Source organism: Hylobates moloch, unplaced genomic scaffold, assembly GCF_009828535.3.
Source record: "Hylobates moloch isolate HMO894 unplaced genomic scaffold, HMol_V3 SCAFFOLD_5, whole genome shotgun sequence".
Taxonomy (NCBI): domain Eukaryota; kingdom Metazoa; phylum Chordata; class Mammalia; order Primates; family Hylobatidae; genus Hylobates; species Hylobates moloch.
Window position 1 is genome coordinate 104374313 of NW_026652280.1, and position 18918 is coordinate 104393230.

Genomic DNA, 18918 nt, shown 5'->3' on the forward strand with positions numbered 1-18918 from the left:
TAAAAATAAAAAGTAGTGCTCGCTTCAGCAGCATATATACTAAAATTGGAATGAATATAGAGAAGATTAGCATGGCCCCTGCGTAAGGGTGACACACAAATTCATGAAGTGTTCCATTTAAAAAATTATAAGAAGTAAATGAAATAGAACATAATGATTATAGCCATAATGGTCTATTTACACAAGTCTTGAGGGACTGCAAGAGTGAATGGAGTAATCTTAGGCAGGACAAAGGAAGAGCTGGTTTAAAGCAAAGATTGAAAGAAAGCAAAACAGGTCTTGGTGGAAAACAAGATAAGAGACTCCATAAATGTCTATAGGGGGTTATATGAAATACAGCAAGCAGATTTTTCTCCCTTTGAAAATATTGAGAACTAGGAAAAGGAAAAAGGTGGAACTGTAGGAGGAAGACAGAAGGGATTAGGAAAAAAGGCTGCGATCTAAAGGAGTCAAAGTTGTTGGAAGTAAGGAAGGCTAAGAGCTCAGCACAGCAAAGACTCGGGGTCAGGGATGGTAGTGCAGGGGAATGGTGGAGTAGAACTTGCTAAGTGTAAGAGATCAAGGTGTGTGACCCAGACTTAATCTTTTTCTGTTATCAGGAGATGCTGTCCATGCTGGGAGATCAGAGCAACAGCTACAACAATGAAGAATTCCCTGATCTAACTATGTTTCCCTCCTTTTCAGAATAGAACTATTGGGGTGAGGATAAGGGGTGGGGGAGAAAAAAATCACTGTTTGTTTTTAAAAAGCAAATCTTTCTGTAAACAGAATAAAAGTTCCTCTCCCTTCCCTTCCCTCACCCCTGACATGGACCCCCTTTCCCTTCTGGCTGTTCCCCTGCTCTGTTGCCTCTCTAAGGTAACATTTGTAGAAGAAATGGAATGAATCTCCAAGGCTCTTAGGACTCCCTGAAAATTTGAGGCTGGGTGAAGTTAAAACACTTTTCCTTATGTCTCCTGACCTGAAATTGTATAGTGTTGATTTGTGCTAAGATCAAGAGTCAGGTTAGAAGAACCTGACATCCACTGTTTGCCTTGGATAGTATGGCTTGTTTTTGGAAAGAAATTCTGAAGAGAGTGGAGGAGAGGAGAAATGTCCTCATATATGAGGACCATGAAACATGGTAGGTGTATATGGGGCTTTAGCAAGTGAGCATAGGCTCTTTTTGCTGCCTGTGAGCAATCCCTCTGGAAAGAAATGTGAGTAAGTGAGAGAGTATGTATGTGTGTGTACGTGTATGTGTGTGTGTGTGCGCGTGCACGTGCGTCTGTATTTCAGTCTTTCTCCTATTAGGGAGTTATGCAAAATTTGTCCCCGATTTTACCTTTGTCTTTCTGTGTACTTTTCAAAGAGTCCTAAGGAGTTAAATCTTCCAGGTATTTTCCACTTAGTATTGCAGCCAAAGAATATTTAAATAAATGTCTTTGCTGCGCTTGCATCCATGCCCAGCCAATATACAACTGTAAAGCAAATATAGAAAGTCGGCTGTTGATACGGTTGTCTGTTATCGAACACATTCAGTGATAAAGCTGAGTTACTCCTGCTTTTGGTGCTCTCACCTTATCTGGAAGATCTGCAAACATTACCTAAATAGGCTGGCAAGATAAACACTTTCTGGAACCTGAGACTTGGCCATAAAGATAATGCTGCATTTTTCTGTCAGAATCACATATGATGTGTGTTCTGTAGAGGTTATTTCTTCATGGAAACTCAACTTCTTGGATTAGCCGTCCCAGTGAAAATCCTCATTGTTGGAGTGTAAACCAAATATGAAGCCCTCTTGCAAAGTAGCCTCTTTCATCCCATACTCAAAATACCCAGTTTAGCAAGAAACGGAGATTTAAGTCCCTCTGGCCCTAAGAGGTTTTTCCTCTTTGCTCCCTCCAATCTTGAGATTGGGTTTTGCTTCAGAGTGCAAGTATCATAATTCCATATGATAGATGAGGCCTGGACACCCATCTCAGCAGGGTCACTTGGTAATTAACAATAGCCATATAAATGCGGATACAGGTTACTACCCTCACCCTTTACCTTCCTCAGGTAACAGTTGTAGATACCAGCTTTTTTTTTTTTTTTAATTGGCTTTGGCCAGTAGCTAAAGTGCAAGACTGAATTAATGAGATATATTAAATATAGTCATAGGGGACTGAGGAGCAAGGATGGCCTTGAAGAGGCCAAAAGAATGTCCATTTGCTGGGTTTCCCTTTCTTATGTCTCCAATCTGGTGCCAGGTAGTGGAGTAAAAAAGGAGACAGTTTATTTTTTTATTCTATGTGCACACTTACAGTATACATATATATTTATATCACAGTTTATGAAACCAAAAAGTTGAGTTTCCAATGGAACCCGTGTTTTTTAATAATCGACTGTTTTTAAATGTGATCAGGACTATAATATTGTACAGTTATAGGGCTTTTGGGGAAGGGGAGGATAGCAAGAAGATGCTCTGGGGGTTTTGTTTTTGCTTTTCCTTCAGGGTTTTATTTTTGATTGTTTTGTTTTCTTGTTGGCCATTTCTGTATTGCTGGCATCTGTGCCAAGCTTTACAGTGGCAAAAATAATGACATGTAGCAAAGATTTTCAAACAAATTATTTTTTCCTTTTGTAAAATTTCTTGTGTTGTGTGATCTTGATTGCGGCTTTATCATTCCTTTCCAGTTAATGAACAACAGGCACCCACAACTAGAGGAATCTATAGTTTAAGCTCCAGACATACAAACATAAGGCACATTGTGTCTTTAATTTCAGGAATCAGAAATCATAGGGTTCTGATCACATTGCACGCCTCCCCCTCACTTGTCCTCCTGATCCTGACACATTCTGAGTAACATCAGCAGGAATGCTCTGACCATGAGGTGGGGGTTTTGGGGTGGGCGTTGCCCGGGTTCTTGGGAGAGAGGGGAAGAATTGGGACTTGAAAACCACTAGGGCACATCTGGATGCCTTCCCCCAGTATGTCCTTTTCTGGATTAAAATGAGTGAAATTTAAACTGTTCAAGTCTGGACCTGGTTTCCGTCTAGGAGACTATGTTGGTTCATTAGCAACTTTTTTTTTGTGAGAGATGGAGTCTCGCTCTGTTACCCAGGCTGGAGTGCAGTGGCACGATCTTGGCTCACTGCAACCTCTGCCCCTTGGGTTCAAGCAATTCTCCTGCCTCAGCTTCCCAGGTAGCTGGAACTACAGGTGTGCGCCACCATGCCCAGCTAATTTTTGTATTTTTTTTTAGTAGAGATGGGGTTTCACTATAGGTTGGCCAGGCTAGTCTTGAACTCCTGACCTCAGGTGATCCACATGCTTTGGCTTCCAAAGGCCTGGGATTACAGGCGTGAACCACCGCGCCTAGCCCATTAGCAGCTCTTAAAATCCAGAGGCATAAGCCTGTATTCTTGAGGGTTTATGCATGGAATCCAGCCAGAAACTGAGTCTATTACAGATCCCATTTATCCTTTCTATTCCAAGAAGCCTTTTTTCCTCCTTCTCCACATCTGTTTATGGAAGAAAATGAAGTTTGGGGTGTGGTTTGAGGACTCAGCTAGATTCTTATGATCTGTCACATGCCTGGATGTTGGGGAAGCATTTGGAGAAGCTCATGTGACTTGTCCTAGATTGGGGATTTTAATTGAGACGTGATGTTTATCGGGCATCCCACCACCTGAGAGTTTTAGCAACAGAGTCACATGTGAGTCCATCAGAACTTATGGCATTGATTCAAGTGCTGTCATAAATAACCAGGACTGCTGTTTTTGGCTACTTTTAAAGACAGTTTCATCTGGACTTTCTGAGCATATCCTCCTTCAGCAAAACCACATGAGGCTGGGAAAACTATTCTTCTGCCTGGAAGTAATGACAACTTGCAACCAACAAGCTTATAAAAATACAAAGAATTCTGGAGCCTATGGCTTCCATTACATTATTCTTTTATAGCCTTTTATGTTCATTACCGCATCCCAGAGGTGAGAGTCAGACACAAATTTGAAAATAGGTTTCAATGTTGGAGAGGTAAATCATAGCAGGAAAGGGGTAGGAAAAGATGTAATCCCCCAATATTAAAATAAAGATACTGAAGGATGGGAGAGACTAGGGCTGTGTCCTTTTACTCTCCAAAAGAGAAAGTAAGCTCCTATTTGAGTCAATAGATATTGAGGTCTTGTTATTTGCCACCAAAGACAGTCTTGTGAGACTAAATACCTAGTAATTCCCTACCCTGGCACACATGCTACACACACAGAAACACTACAGATCCACTGCCTCCTTCCCTCCTCCCTACCCTTCCTTCTCTCAGCATTACTATCCCCGCCTCCTCCTCTTACCCAAATTTTCCAGCCGACCACTGGAGCTGACTTCCGCAATCCCAATGGAATAAATCTAGCACCCCTGATGGTGTGCCCACACTTTGCTGCCGAAACGAAGCCAGACAACAGATTTCCATCCGCAGGTAACGTTTGCAACTTCCTAGATCTTTTAGCTTTTCATTCCTGTCAATTCTCTGAGTATTAGGGATGTAGTGACTTGAAGATCACAATAAACTTTTAGCCTCTGCAGATGAAAACAGAGATGCACTTCTCAGGTCATTCCCTGGCTAAATAAAATCTGCCTGGAAATCTGTAGAATTCCTTGTATGGTTTATATATATACATACATGATTGTTAGTAAAAGCAAAGTATAGAAGGAATCATTTGCCCATCCTTCAAGAGTGGCCTTTCTGCAGCGTTTTCTACTTCGGCCAACAAGGATCAAAAGGGTTAACTCCTTAGTGAGGAGGAGGAGAGTGGTATGGGGGAGGTGGTAGCTCAGTGCTTCCTATTCACTGAGACATCTCAAAGCCCTTAACACTCTAGTTTTTAAATGTCCTACTGGACATTTTGCCAGTTTGCAAAATTACGTGTAAATGGACTATAAGCAATTGTGTAAGCCATATGTCATGCTGCAGGCTGCAAATTGTTCTTAAAATGGAGGATTTGTAATTAAGAAAGTCAATGCAAGAAATGAGTGACGCTAACTAGAGTAAACTTATGAAAAGCTGTGAATTTCATCATCATAGAACATTGCTTTTCAGTCTGAACATTCTTCTAACAAACCTCGGATCTGAGGCTTCTTGTCCTTTGCGGCAGCCACAGTGGGTTTTTGTTGTTAGGGGAAAAAAAACCTTGCCCGCAGCATCTGGTTAAGATTAGGGCAGTTTCCTGCCTAAGGAGGGAGGGGAGAGAAAAAGGAGAAAGAAATGCATAAGGAGAATGAGGAGATATAAAATGTCTCAGAAAACAGGAAACATTGTCATATTTTCCCTTGTCCTCTTCTGACAAGATCTGGGAAAGTACTAGAATTTAGGCAAGAAAGAGAAGAATGCCTCGAAGAAATGATCAGGAAGCAAAACTTAGACTGAAATCTCTCCTTTGCGTATTCTGAACCCCACTACCACCTTGCTCTTTGTCTGTCTCCAAGCCTGCTAGGGACCCTGGAGGAAACAGGCACTGAGCCCATTCTGATTGTCCAGTTTCTATCCCATTTCTGGTTGTGTACCTGTGTGTGTGTGTGTGAGAGAGAGAGAGAGAGTGCGTGTGTTGGCTAAATCTCCCGAGAGAGAGAGAGAGAGAGAGAGAGAAAGAGAAATGGCTAAATCTCCCTAGATCAAAGTCCTTGGAACCAGATGTACCAGCACCCTATCTAAACACAGGCCCCTCCTGACTATCATTGTTTTATCACCTTTTTTCCGTCTACCTTCCTCTTCCTCATAAACCCTAGTTTTCCTCTGTTTCCCTGCCAAATGGAAGAATTTTCCCTAATTACACTCTTCTGCAGGATGTGGGGGCTCAAGGTTCTGCTGCTACCTGTGATGAGCTTTGCTCTGTACCCTGAGGAGATACTGGACACCCACTGGGAGCTATGGAAGAAGACCCACAGGAAGCAATATAACAACAAGGTGCCTGGTGTCCTGGAGGGGGCATGGCAGGAAGGCTGAGACCTGAGCTCTCCCATCTTAGCTTCCAGACTCCCTTCTTCAATCCAAATGCTTTATTCCAAGCAGATCAGTCCCTCTTCCCTAGCTCATGTTAACTTACGGTTTTCATTCCTATGCTTCAAATCATCCGCTGTCAAACTGTATCCTTCCTTTGCTTTATAAATGTGTTACATTTTTCTTTTGGGAACAGTTCTAAGATTAATGCTATTAATCTATAAACAATTTTTCTGTCTCTCCAGAGCTTTGTGTTGTATTTGTTTACATATTATCTCTTCTTGCAGGCTCTTAATAATTCCATGGTTAGTTCCCCAACTAAACTGTAAACTTTTATGATTGTGAGTTTCCTTTATCTCCTAAAACCCTTCACAATATTACATATGTAACTACACAGTCTATGCAAGTACTGACTATGCTTTGTTTAGGTGGATGAAATCTCTCGGCGTTTAATTTGGGAAAAAAACCTGAAGTATATTTCCATCCATAACCTTGAGGCTTCTCTTGGTGTCCATACATATGAACTGGCTATGAACCACTTGGGGGACATGGTAAGTATAGCTTCACCTCCTGTCCCACCTGCACCATTTGCTTTAGTTCCCTGCTGATGCCTGGCCTCTTTCTTCTTTGTCTCAGACCAGTGAAGAGGTGGTTCAGAAGATGACTGGACTCAAAGTACCCCCATCTCATTCCCGCAGTAATGACACCCTTTATATCCCAGACTGGGAAGGTAGAGCCCCAGACTCTGTTGACTATCGAAAGAAAGGCTATGTTACTCCTGTCAAAAATCAGGTACTCTCCTTTCTTCTGGGTGTGCATATGTAATCTGGCATGACCTTTTCCTTTTTCTGCTGCTTTGTTCTTGAGGTGAAAGGGCACCAGGAAGAGAGGGCAGGGAATTAAGGTACATCTCCCCATTCCCATTCCGTTATTTAACCTCATTTGTTTCTGTACATTTGGGTTGTTTCTGGTTTTTCTTTTGCTTTTCCTTTTTTTTTTTTTTTTGAGATGGAGTCTCACTGTGTCGCCCAGGGTGGAGTGCAGTGGTGCAATCTTGGCTCACTGTAGCCTACACCTCCCGGGTTCAAGTGATTCTCCTGCCTCAGCCTCCCGAGTAGCTGAGATTACAGGCACGCGCCACTATGCCTGGCTAATTTTTCTATTTTTATAGAGATGGGGTTTCACCATGTTGACCAGGATGGTCTTGAACTCCTGACCTCAGGTGATCCACCTGCCTCGGCCTCCCAAAGTGCTGGGATTACAGTCATGAGCCATCGCGGCCTGGTTTTTCTTTATTACAAACAGTGTTGCAATAAGCACCCTTGTGCATATATTTTTGTGCACATGTACAAATATTTGTGCAAAATAAGTCCTAAAATTGGAATTGTTAGGTCACAAATAATCCTTTCCCCCCTAAAAAAAAATTTTTTTTTTTTTTTTTTAAGACAGAGTCTCTGTCACCCAGGCTGGAGTCCAGTGGCGCAATCATGGCTCACTGCAGCCTCAACCTCTCAGGCTCAAGTGATTCTCCAACCTCAGCCTCCCTAGTAGCTGGGACCAAAGGCACATGCCACCACACCCAGCTAATTTTTTAAAATTTTTTGTAGAGACAGGGTTTTGCCATGCTGCCCAGGCTGGTCTCAAATTCCTGGGCTCAAGCAATCTGCCCGCCTCGGCCTCCCAAGGTGCTAGGATTACAGACATGAGCCACCATGCCCAGACCAAAAAAGTTTTTGCAATCTTACATTCTTACTAGCATGAGAATGTCAGTTTTTTCACAACCCAAACAACACAGGATTGTATCAGCAAGATAAACAATTGATTTAATGTTCATTTAACAACACTTTTTGACCCCCAGAACCTACCAGATGCAGTGTTAGGCAGCAGAGATTCAAGATGACTAAGACACAACCTGTGTCCTCAGGAAATCTCAATCTAAAAAAATAGAACAGGAAAGAAAGAAAAATCTACAATCTAGCTGCACAAACAATAATAGCTAATACTTTTTGAGATTTTATTGTCAGGAACTTCTTAACTGTTTACATGAGTTAAATATTTTAATCCTCATAACAATATTTTATGCATAGAGAAACTGAGACACAGGCAAGTTTAGTAACTCACCCAGGGTCACATAGCTACTGGGTGGCAAAGTCAGGGTTAGCACCCAGGACAAATGCCTCCAAAGCTGGTACTGTGCTCTGCTTTACTGTAGCTAATAGTAAAAATGGTAGCAAAAATCAATAGCAGTAGAACAATGCAACAGATACTAAGGGGAAGAGGAAGACTCACAACAAAGACAACATTTGTGCTGAAATTTTTAGAACACATGGAATTTCTTCAGGCAGGTAGAGAGAAGATATAGAAAATGTAAACAGCAAAGATTGATAGTTTCTCTGTATGCCTCTCAGGGTCAGTGTGGTTCCTGTTGGGCTTTTAGCTCTGTGGGTGCCCTGGAGGGCCAACTCAAGAAGAAAACTGGCAAACTCTTAAATCTGAGTCCCCAGAACCTAGTGGATTGTGTGTCTGAGAATGATGGCTGTGGAGGGGGCTACATGACCAATGCCTTCCAATATGTGCAGAAGAACCGGGGTATTGACTCTGAAGATGCCTACCCATATGTGGGACAGGTGAGATTGCTCCACACAATTACACAGCTCTGTCGGCTCCTCCTTCCCCAGCATGATATTTTGTACTGGAAACAATTCCAGAAATACTGTTTTCTGTTATCCTATCCTGCTTTCTTGATGGAATAATTTCCCACAGAAGGCCAAGAAGATTTCCACAATCTGGGGGAATTTAGGAAGCGTAAGCTACTATAGCTTCTATTTGCCTCTCTGCCATGGAGAGAAAACAGAGGCTAGGCTACCTACCCCATAGACTTCTGAGCAGGGTTCTATAACCCTCTGCTCAATTCCTCACTCCCACAACAAACCCACAAACCCACCATGCTATTTTCACAAATCGTGTGGCTTTATTTTATGTGATCTCAGTGTGAGTTTTCACATTTCAGCAAATTATGTAAGTTTACATGCTAACATGTATAAAATGAGAGAAAAAACAAGTTGCTTCATATAAGAGATAAGGGATTAACTCAGTTCCTCCTGCATGATCCTCTAGTCATAGGAAGGAAACCGTATCTGAAAGGGAGGCAACCTGAGGGGTTTTTTATACACATAGGGCTGGGTCTGATAGATAATATAATGTAGGGCCTTCACAACAGAAACCTCTGAAACAGGGATAGCAAGTTTGAGAATAAAAATGATGGCTACTGTGTTCTAAGCCGTGTCCTTAGTGCATTTTTTCTTTTTCTTTTTTTCATTTAATCTCATAACAACCCTGTAAGGTAGACTTATCTTCAATGTATAGGTAAGGAAATGGACACTTAAGGAGATAAGACAGTATAATTCATACCACTAGTATGTAACAATGTAAGATGTATCTACCAGGGATGTTTATCTTCTGCAAACATTCCTAGGTATGTCTCCTATGCACATGTGCAAGAATTTCTTACTAGGATATAATGCCTTGGAACTGAATTGTCTGGGTCTTACGGTATGTCTATCTTCAACTTTACTACACAATGTCAAATTGTTTGCCAAAATATTTGGAAAAACTTATACCTGCAATGTATAAGAAATCCCATTCAATCACCTTTTTATCAGTATGTTTATCTGGCCATTTGCATTTCTTCTTCAGTGAATTAACTGTTTTTATCTTTTGCTCATTTGTTTTTCTTTTTATTTTTTTTGAAACAGGGTCTTACTCTATTGCCCAGGCTGGAGTGTGGTGATATAGTCATAGCTCACTGCAGCCTCCACTCCCTGGGCTCAAGCAATCCTCTCGCCTCAGCCTCCCAAATAGCTAGGATATAGGTGCATGTCATCATGCCCACCAATTTCAAAAAACCTTTGAAATTTTTTTTTTTGTAGAGGCGAGGCATGGTGGCTCATGCCTGTAATCCCAGCACTTTGGGAGTCTGAGGCGGGAGGATCACTTAAGCCCAGGAGTTCCAGATCAGCCTGGTGCAACATAGCAAGACCTCATCTCTACAGAAAATTTTTTTAAAAGTAGCCAGGTATGATGGCGTGCACCTGTAGTTCTAGCTACTCAGGAGGCTGGTTGGGAGGACAACTTGAGCCTGGGAGTTCAAGGCTGCTGTGAGCTATGATCATGTCACTGCTGTCTAGCCTGAGTGACAGAGTGAGACCCTGTCCCCAAAAACAACAAAAATTTTTTTTGGTAGAGACATTGTCTCGCTATGTTGCCAAGGCTGGTCTCAAACTCCTAGGCTCAAGCAATCCTCCCACCTCCCAAAGTGCTGGGATTATAGATGTGAGCCACCATGCCTGGCCTACCCTTTTTTTTTTTTTTGAAATGGAGTTTTGCTTTTGTCGCCTAGGCTTGAGTGCAGTGGCGCGATCTTGGCTCACTGCAACTTCCACCTCCTGGGTTCAAGCAATTCTCCTGCCTCAGCCTCCTGAGTAGCTGGGATTATAGGCACCCACAACCACGCCCAGCTAGTTTTTGTATTTTTAGTACAGACAGGGTTTCACCATGTTGGCCAGGCTGGTCTTGAACTCCTGACCTCAGGTGGTCTGCCTGCCTCAGCCTCCCAAAGTGCTGGGATTACAGGTGTGAGCCACCATGCCCCACCTCTTACCCATTTTTAATTGGGTTGTTTTTTCTCTTTCTTAGCAATTCTTAGAAGTTTAAAAAGAATATTTGGATACCAATACTATGTATTTAAAAATTGAGGTTTGTCTTTTTATTCTCTTTATGATGTCTTTCAATCTAGAAAAGTTAATTTTAATAGGCCGGGCGTGGTGGCTCACACCTGTAATCCCAGCACTTTGGGAGGCTGAGACAGGTGGATCACAAGGTCAGGAGATTGAGACCATCCTGGCTAACACAGTGAAACCCTGTCTCTACTAAAAATACAAAAAAATCAGCCAGGCGTGGTGGCGGGTGCCTGTAGTTCCAGCTACTCGGGAGGCTGAGGCAGGAGAATGGTGTGAACCCGGGAGGCAAAGCTTGCAGTGAGCCGAGATTGCGCCACTGCACTCCAGTCTGGGCAACTGAGCGAGACTCCGTCTCAAAAAAAAAAAAAGAAAAGTTAATTTTAATACAGTAAAATTATTAATTTTCCTTTGCAATTTTTGTAATGTGTTTTATTCATTTATGAATGGAGAAAGGTAAGAAAAAATAAAATTTAAATAGGAAGAGATGTGGCCAGGTATGGTGGCTCACACCTATAATCCCAGTACTTTGGGAGGCTGAGGCAGGCAGATCACTTGAGGTCAGGAGTTTGAGACCAGCTGGGATAACATGGTGAAACCCCATCTCTACTAAAAATACAAAAATTAGCCAGGTGTGATGGCGCACACCTGTAATCCCAGCAGGCTGAGGCAGGAGAATTGCTCGAACCCAGGAGGCAGAGGTTGCAGTGAGCCAAGATCATGCCATTGCACTCCAGCCTGGGTGACAGAGACTCTGTCTCAAAAAATAAAAAGATAAAAAAGAAGAGATCTGACAGGGCATCAGCCAGATAACATTTTAAAGGGATGATATTATAAGTTTGTTCCAGCTATAATGCAGGTTATTCTGACTTTAAAGTATCATCACATAACATCTTTTTGAGTCAATTTCCAAGATATTCTGTTTCACTTGTAATTCTGTGTAATTTTTGGCACCAGGAGGCATCAGGGATTTGGAGCACATGGCAGAAACAAAGGTATCTTGAAAAATATCAAGGCAGTAGACCACTGTAATCTTAAAATAGCATATCAAATGCTGCTATTGCTGTTAATATTTAGATAATGTTAGATAATGTATTTTTTTAGAGGGTATCTCACTATCTTGCACAGGCTGGAGTGGAGTGGCTATTCACAGCATGATCATAGTACACTAAAGCCTCAAACTCCTGGGCACAAACAATCCTCCTGCCTCAGCCTCCTGAGTAGTAGATAATATGTTCTTGTGGATGCAACCTTAGGGTTCTGAAGGGGTAGTCTGTAGGAAAATGAATTGCTGAAAAGAATACACCACCTTGACATGGGCTATTATTCGATTCCATAATTGTGGCTTGCCAGTGAAACATTGCTAACTACCTGTAAAATATAGTGTTGGAAGTCATAGGCTAAATTGCTAAGTTCTTTAATCTATTTTAGTGTCTTGTTATGTACTTTCATATTTTGTCTTTGATGAGAGCACAAGGATCACACCAGTTCCCCTGATATAGGTGCAGAGCGCCCAGGTCTTCTCTCTAGCTAAGCCTTGGCCTTGGCCTCCTACGCACACAGCAGCTGGTGCCTTCCTGCCCCCTGAGGCTAATACATACTATGTGGCCAGAAGGTGGTTTATGCTTTTTAAAAAAATCTTATTTCAGAAATCTTTCCCTACTGTTTTCCAGGTTTTCCTCCCACATTTATGTCTTAAAACACCTTTAGTTGAATTTTTTTTTTTTTTTTTTTTGAGATGGAGTCTCGCTCTCGCCCAGGCTGGAGTGCAGTGGCGTGATCTCGGCTCACTGCAAGCTCCGCCTCCCAGGTTCACGCCATTCCCCTGCCTCAGCCTCCCAAGTAGCTGGGACTATAGGCACCCGCTACCATGCCCAGCCAATTTTGTTGTATTTTTAGTAGAGATGGGGTTTCACCGTGTTAGCCAGGATGGTCTCAATCTCCTGACCTCATGATCCACCCACCTCGGCCTCCCGAAGTGCTGGGATTACAGGCATGAGCCACCGCGCCCAGTCTGTAGTTGATTTTTATGTGTGGTAGAAGGCGGGAATCCTCTTTTCATATTCATTTTTCTGAGGAAGAACAGACCCTCTCTAGAAACCCTAGACTGCTGCCTCAGTTCACTGGCATCACTCAAAATATTGGTTGAGTTTCTCACTCACTGACTCATTGCCTATTGCTTTGTTCTAGTCCTATTACAATCTTGTTTCTTCCAGGAGGAGAGTTGTATGTACAACCCAACAGGCAAGGCAGCTAAATGCAGAGGGTACAGAGAGATCCCCGAGGGGAATGAGAAAGCCCTGAAGAGGGCAGTGGCCCGAGTAGGACCTGTCTCTGTGGCCATTGATGCAAGCCTGACCTCCTTCCAGTTTTACAGCAAAGGTAAGAAGCTGCTGATCCTATAGAGCACTGTCTTTTATGATACAAACTTGATGGCTTCTCGAAGGACTTTGGGTATTTTCAGTACTTAGTTTTTGTATTCAGATGGAGGTGGCCAGAGAGAAATTAACAACTGCTGCAGTATGGAGCAGCATCTCTGTGGTAAACCCTCCTGACACGGATGGAATTCTTCAAACAGTCTCCTAGACTGGGAGACCCCACAGGGTGACCCTTGGATTGCATAGAGCCTCACGCTGATAATTTGTATTCTAGGTGTGTATTACGATGAAAGCTGCAATAGCGATAATCTGAACCATGCGGTTTTGGCAGTGGGATATGGAATCCAGAAGGGAAACAAGCACTGGATAATTAAAAACAGGTAATGATGGGAACACTATTTTCATTATTCAGTCACCCTTTTAACACTCAACCTCACCTCCAGCTTCCCGATATTCCTTTCTCTGTCCCAAATCAAGAAAAAATTATCTCAGGGTTCTCACTTCTATCTTCTCAATCAGAGACTCTTAATTCTGAGTCCGACACTTAATGGCCAGTGTGTTAGTCCATTTTGCATTGCTACAAAAGAATACCCGAGACTGGGTAATTTATAAAGAAATGAGGTTTGTTTGGCTATACAAAGCGTGGCACTAATATCTGCTCAGCTTCTGATGAGGACTCAGAGCTTTTACTCATGGCAGAAGGCAAAAGAGGGAGCAGGCATGTCACATAGTGGGAGAGGGAGCAAGAGAGAGAGGGAGGTGCCGACTCTTTAAAGAACCAGCTCTTGCATGAACTAACAGAGTGAGAACTCACTCATCACCGAGGCGATGGCACCAAGCCATTCATGAGGAATCCACTCCCATAACCCAAACACCTCCCACTATGCCCCACCTCCCACACTGGGGATCACATTTCGACATGAGACTGGGTGGGGACACACATCCAAACCATATCCGCCAGACAGTAGTGCTCAATTATGTGCTGGGCAGATGCTCCCTATGTGCAAGGTGCTTAGTGACATACATAAACCAATGAGCAGATGACACTTCAGTGAGCTCAGAGCCCAATAAGACAGACCTAACTAACCATGAGATAAAGCAGTACAAAGAACCAGCAGGAGCTTTGGAATTACATATTTTTACTTTCTTTTGTCTCTAATGTGATCAGTTTCTTAGGGCGGTTTCCATTAGCAGTCTGTCTTTAAGAGTAGGGGAACAGCGTAAAGGTTTAATATTCCTTTGAACAGTTGTTTTCCTTCAAGATACACTTAGGATACACGTATATAAGAACTTGACAAAGATTGTGAAGAGAAACATTTTTTAGAAATGAGATATAAACAAAAAAGTTAGTGTCTACATTCCTATGTTGGGGAACAAAGAAAACTCCAGGGTACCTTGCTTCCCATTTCTCTTTAGCACCTTGTGACTTTTGGGGAGGGGCAGATTAATAACAATTATAGTTTTCCTTTCCTGGCTGATCACCATTAACCTGGCAGCAGCACTGGCTAAATCTCCTGTCCTTAGTGCCCTCCAAGGAGCAGGAGCCCTAAACTCTGGTTTGCTCACAGACTCACGCAGTGGTGTTGTTCAAACCTGAAGCAACTTTTTATATCACATTTCCAACTCAAGGTGAACCTGAGCATCTTCCCAAGTCTCCCACAGCTTCTGTCCTGTGTTGTCCCTTCTCTTGATTCCCAGGTCCAAGCACTTACCCTGTTCTTTCATGATCAGGTGCCATGTGTGGAGATAGCTTCCAAGAGAGCTGGGAGGAAGAAAAGACACACCCGGGCAGGATCAGGAACACTGGGGGCCCCTGGAGGAGGGGAGAGTGGGGGAGGGTACAGGTTTTAAATAAAATGTATTGGGTAATTAAAGAAGTTGCTGGTTGGGGAAAGAGGACTGAAAACAATTCAGGAAGATATACAGACAATCTCTCCTCTTTCCTTTCTCTCTCCTCTGTCTCATGTCGTCTCTCTTGTCTTCTAGTCTCGCTACTCATTTCCTTAGTAATCTCATCCACTCTCATAGTTTCATCCATCTCTCTTATGGGGTTTACTCCCAAAAACCAGCTTCAGCCTCTTTCTTATGCTCTAAACTTACATTTTCAAGATTAATATTCCCCAAATACAGCTCTGATCATATCACTCTCCCACTCAAAATCCCTCACTGGCTCCTCACTATGATGGGTCACAGAGTAAAGGTGAAGCTCTTTAACCTTGCAGTAAAGGTAATTCAATCTGATCTCAATCTGCCTTTCCAGACATCTCTCCCACTACACCCTGTTAGGCACGCTGCTTTTCAGCTACATGATCCTAACAGTGCCCCACACTTTCCTGCCTCTGTTGTTCATTTCACACCTTTCCACTGGCATCCCCTTCCCACAGGTCGAAATTCTACTCAGCCTTTTGGCTCAGCTCAAATGCCACCTCTTACATCAAGCCTCTGAGATTCTCTTGATCAGAAGGAATCTTTCCCTCCTTTGATACCTACAGTATTATGCCTTCTCTCTATTTCTTGACTTTAAACTCTTTAAAGATAAAAAACATCATATTCATTTTTGTGTACCATCAGTACCTCGCACAATAGTCAGTAAATATTTTAATGAATAAATAAACTGAGAGTACTAAGTGTTTTTCTTGATTGGTCTTACAGCTGGGGAGAAAACTGGGGAAACAAAGGATATATCCTCATGGCTCGAAATAAGAACAACGCCTGTGGCATTGCCAACCTGGCCAGCTTCCCCAAGATGTGACTCCAGCCAGCCAAACCCATCCTGCTCTTCCATTTCTTCCGCGATGGTGCAGTGTAACGATGCACTTTGGAAGGGAGTTGGTGTGCCATTTTTGAAGCAGATGTGGTGATACTGAGATTGTTCAGTTTCCCCGTTTGTTTGTGCTTCAAATGATCCTTCCTACTTTGCTTTTCTCCACCCATGACCTTTTTCACTGTGGCCATCAGGACTTTCCCTGACAGGTGTGTACTCTGAGGCTAAGAGATGTGACTACAGCCTGCCTCTGACTGTGTTGTCCCAGGGCTGATGCTGTACAGGTATAGGCTGGAGATTTTCACATAGGTTAGATTCTCATTCACGGGACTAGTTAGCTTTAAGCACCCTAGAGGACTAGGGTAACCTGACTTCTCACTTCCTAAGTTCCCTTCTATATCCTCAAGGTAGAAATGTCTATGTTTTCTACTCCAATTCATAAATCTATTCATAAGTCTTTGGTACAAGTTTACGTGATACAAAGAAATGTGATTTATCTTCCCTTCTTTGCACTTTTGAAATAAAGTATTTATCTCTTGTCTACAGTTTCACAAATAGCATCTAGTACACATTCACTTTGTGTTAGATACTGTGTTAGGTGCTGGAGGAAAAAAGATGAATAGAACATCTTCTCTGTACTTGATGTTCTCACAGTCTGGTTGTAGAGACTGTCACATAAACATTTCATCCCAATTCATTTAATTTGTTCATTCAGCCAATATATATTGAGTTCTTACTCTGTACCAAGAACTGTACTACATTTCTGGGATTAAGTGGATATAAGGAGATCTCAGTGTTTAATCTGCCTGAGGGGAGACTGAATTAAGTGACATGGAAACTTGGGTCTTGAAAAACATTTTAAGGTTATTTTTTCTTTTCTCTCTCTCTCGCTCTGTCTCTTTCTCTCTCTTTCGTCAGGGTCTCCCTCTGTTGCCCAGGCTGGAGTCAGTGGCACTCATAGCTCACTGCAGCCTTGATCTCCTGGGCTCAAGAGTTCTTCCCACCCCAGTCTCCTAAGTAGCTTGGACTACAGTGAACACCACCATGCTTAGCTGATTTTTTAAAAATTATTTTTTGGGAGGCCGAGGTGAGAGGATCGCCTGAGCCCAGCAGTTTGAGACCAGCTTGTCTCCCTATGTTGGCCGCCTCGGCCTCCCAAAGTGCTGGAATTATAGGTGTGGGCCACTGCACCCAGCATGACACTGTTGTTAATATGGCAATAATCCCCAAATTGATGTACAGAATTAACACCATTTGTATTAAAATCTCATCTGGCTTCCTTGCAGAAATTGGCAAGCTGGCTCTAAGATTCATATGGACATTCAAGGGCTTCAGAATAGCCAAAACAACCTTGAAAAAGAACAAAGTTGGAGGACTTGCACTTCTCAATTTCAAAACTTAACTTCAAACCAATGGTAGTCAAGGCATACAGATCAATGGAATAGAATTAAGGGTGTAGAAATAAACCACGTTCATTTGACATGGGGTGCCAAGACAATTCAAGGTGGAAAAGAATAGTCTTTTCAAAAAATCATGGTGGACAACTGAATAACAACATGGAGAAGAATGAAGTTGGAACACTACTCCACCTCATATAAAAAATTAATTAAAAATGGCTAAAAACCTAAAGGTAAGAGCTAAAACTCTTAGAAAACACAGGGGTAAATCTTCCTGACCTTGAATTAGGCAGTGGTTATGACACCACAGCACAAGCAACAACAACAAAAAATTAGGGCCGGGCACCGTGGCTCACGCCTGTAATCCCAACACTCTGAGAGGCTGAGGCGGGCGGATCGCCTGAGGTCAGGAGTTTGAGACCAGCCTGGCCAACATGGTGAAACCCTGTCTCTACTAAAATACAAAAATTAGCCACATGTGGTGGCGGGCCCCTGTAATCCCAGCTACTTGGGAGGCTGAGGCAGGAGAATCACTTGACCCTGTGAGGTGGAGGTTGCAGGGAGCTGAGATCAAGCCACTGCACTCCAGCCTGGGTGACAGAGTGAGACTCTGTCTCGAGAAAAAAAAAAAAAAAGAAAAAAGTTAGATAAATTGGACTTCTGTCAAAATTAGAATTTTTTTGTGCACCAAAAGACACTATTAAGAGAGGGTAAAGACAACACAGACTGGGAGAAGATATCCACAAGTTATATATCTGATGAAAGAATTAATATCCAAAATATGCAAAGAACTCCCACAACTCTACAATTAAAAAAATTAAAAATGGGCAAAGGACTTGAATACATATTTCACCAAAACAGATATACAAATGGTGAATAAGCACATGAAAATATGCTCAACATCACTAGCCTATAAGGAAATGTAAACCAAAACCACAGTGAGATACACTTCATACCCATTAGAATGGCTATTGCAACAACAACAACAACAACAACCTGGAATATAACAAGTGTTGATGAGGATGTGAAGAAACTGGAACTCTTGTACATTGTTAGTGGGAATGTAAAAGGGTGCAGCTGCAGTGGAAAACAGTGTGTTGGTTCCACAAAAACTTAAACATAGAATTACCATATAATCCAGCAATTCCACTCCTGGGTTTAGATCCAAAATAATTGAATGCAGGGATTCAGATACTCATACACCAATGTTCTTAGCAGCATTATTCACAAAAGCCCAAAGGTAGAAACAACCCAGTGTCCATTAACAGATGAATGGATAGCCTAATGTGGTAATATTCTACACAAAGGAATATTATTCAGCCATAAAAAGAAATAGAATTCTGGCTGGAACGGTGGCATGCCTGCATAGACCCAGCTACCAGGGAGGCTGAGGTGGGAGGATCGCTTGAGCCCAGAAGTTTGAATCCAGCCTCGGCAACATAGTGAAACCCCACCTCAGGTAAAAGAGAAAGAAGAAACAAAGAGGCCGGGCACGGTGCCTCAAGCCTGAAATCCCAGCATTTTGGGAGGCTGAGGCGGGTGGATCACTTGAGGCCAGGAGTTCGAGACCAGCCTGGCCAGCGAGGTGAAACCCTGTCTCTACTAAAAACACAAAAATTAGCTGGGCGCAGTGGCTCATGCCTGTAATCCCAGCTACTTGGGAGGCTGAGGCACAAGAACTGCTTGAAC

General features: G+C 42.6%; 2 protein-coding genes and 1 non-coding gene across 17 annotated transcripts in view; all 3 read left to right on the top strand.

Moving 5' to 3' along the window:
- ARNT (aryl hydrocarbon receptor nuclear translocator) overlaps positions 1 to 721 on the top strand; it is a 61201-nt gene extending 60480 nt beyond the window's left edge. For all 13 annotated transcript variants that reach the window (XM_058439319.1, XM_032154752.2, XM_058439314.1 and 10 more), the window contains one exon: positions 600 to 721. In XM_058439319.1, coding sequence (XP_058295302.1) covers positions 600 to 689 — 90 coding nt within the window. In that variant the 3' untranslated portion in view covers positions 690 to 721. The remainder of the gene's footprint in view (positions 1 to 599) is intronic.
- Positions 16 to 123, top strand: LOC116469970 (U6 spliceosomal RNA). Its single transcript, XR_004248418.1, has one exon. It is a non-coding gene; the product is annotated as a U6 spliceosomal RNA (small nuclear RNA).
- A 3631-nt stretch (positions 722 to 4352) lies between the features above and the next one.
- On the top strand, positions 4353 to 16373 carry CTSK (cathepsin K). Of its 3 annotated transcripts, none has more exons than XM_032154764.2 (8): positions 4353 to 4436; positions 5801 to 5921; positions 6383 to 6505; positions 6591 to 6746; positions 8363 to 8581; positions 12907 to 13072; positions 13343 to 13448; positions 15721 to 16373. In XM_032154764.2, the coding sequence occupies exons 2-8, from the start codon at positions 5802 to 5804 to the stop codon at positions 15818 to 15820; spliced, it is 990 nt and encodes a 329-aa protein (XP_032010655.1). In that variant the 5' UTR covers positions 4353 to 4436; position 5801; the 3' UTR covers positions 15821 to 16373. The 3 variants fall into 3 exon arrangements, with proteins under 3 accessions (XP_032010655.1, XP_058295303.1, XP_032010654.1); XM_058439320.1 differs by lacking the exon at positions 4353 to 4436 and adding an exon at positions 6242 to 6295 and having other exon boundaries at positions 4448 to 5921; XM_032154763.2 differs by lacking the exon at positions 4353 to 4436 and having other exon boundaries at positions 4448 to 5921.
- Positions 16374 to 18918: the final 2545 nt, after the last annotated feature.

Coding starts and splice junctions, on each gene's coding strand:
- CTSK (XM_032154763.2), top strand. CDS start 5,766: ATGGAAGAATTTTCCCTAATTACACTCTTCTGCAGGATGTGGGGGCTC. Junction 6,747..8,362: donor TTACTCCTGTCAAAAATCAG/GTACTCTCCTTT, acceptor TATGCCTCTCAG/GGTCAGTGTGGTTCCTGTTG. Junction 8,582..12,906: donor CCTACCCATATGTGGGACAG/GTGAGATTGCTC, acceptor TGTTTCTTCCAG/GAGGAGAGTTGTATGTACAA.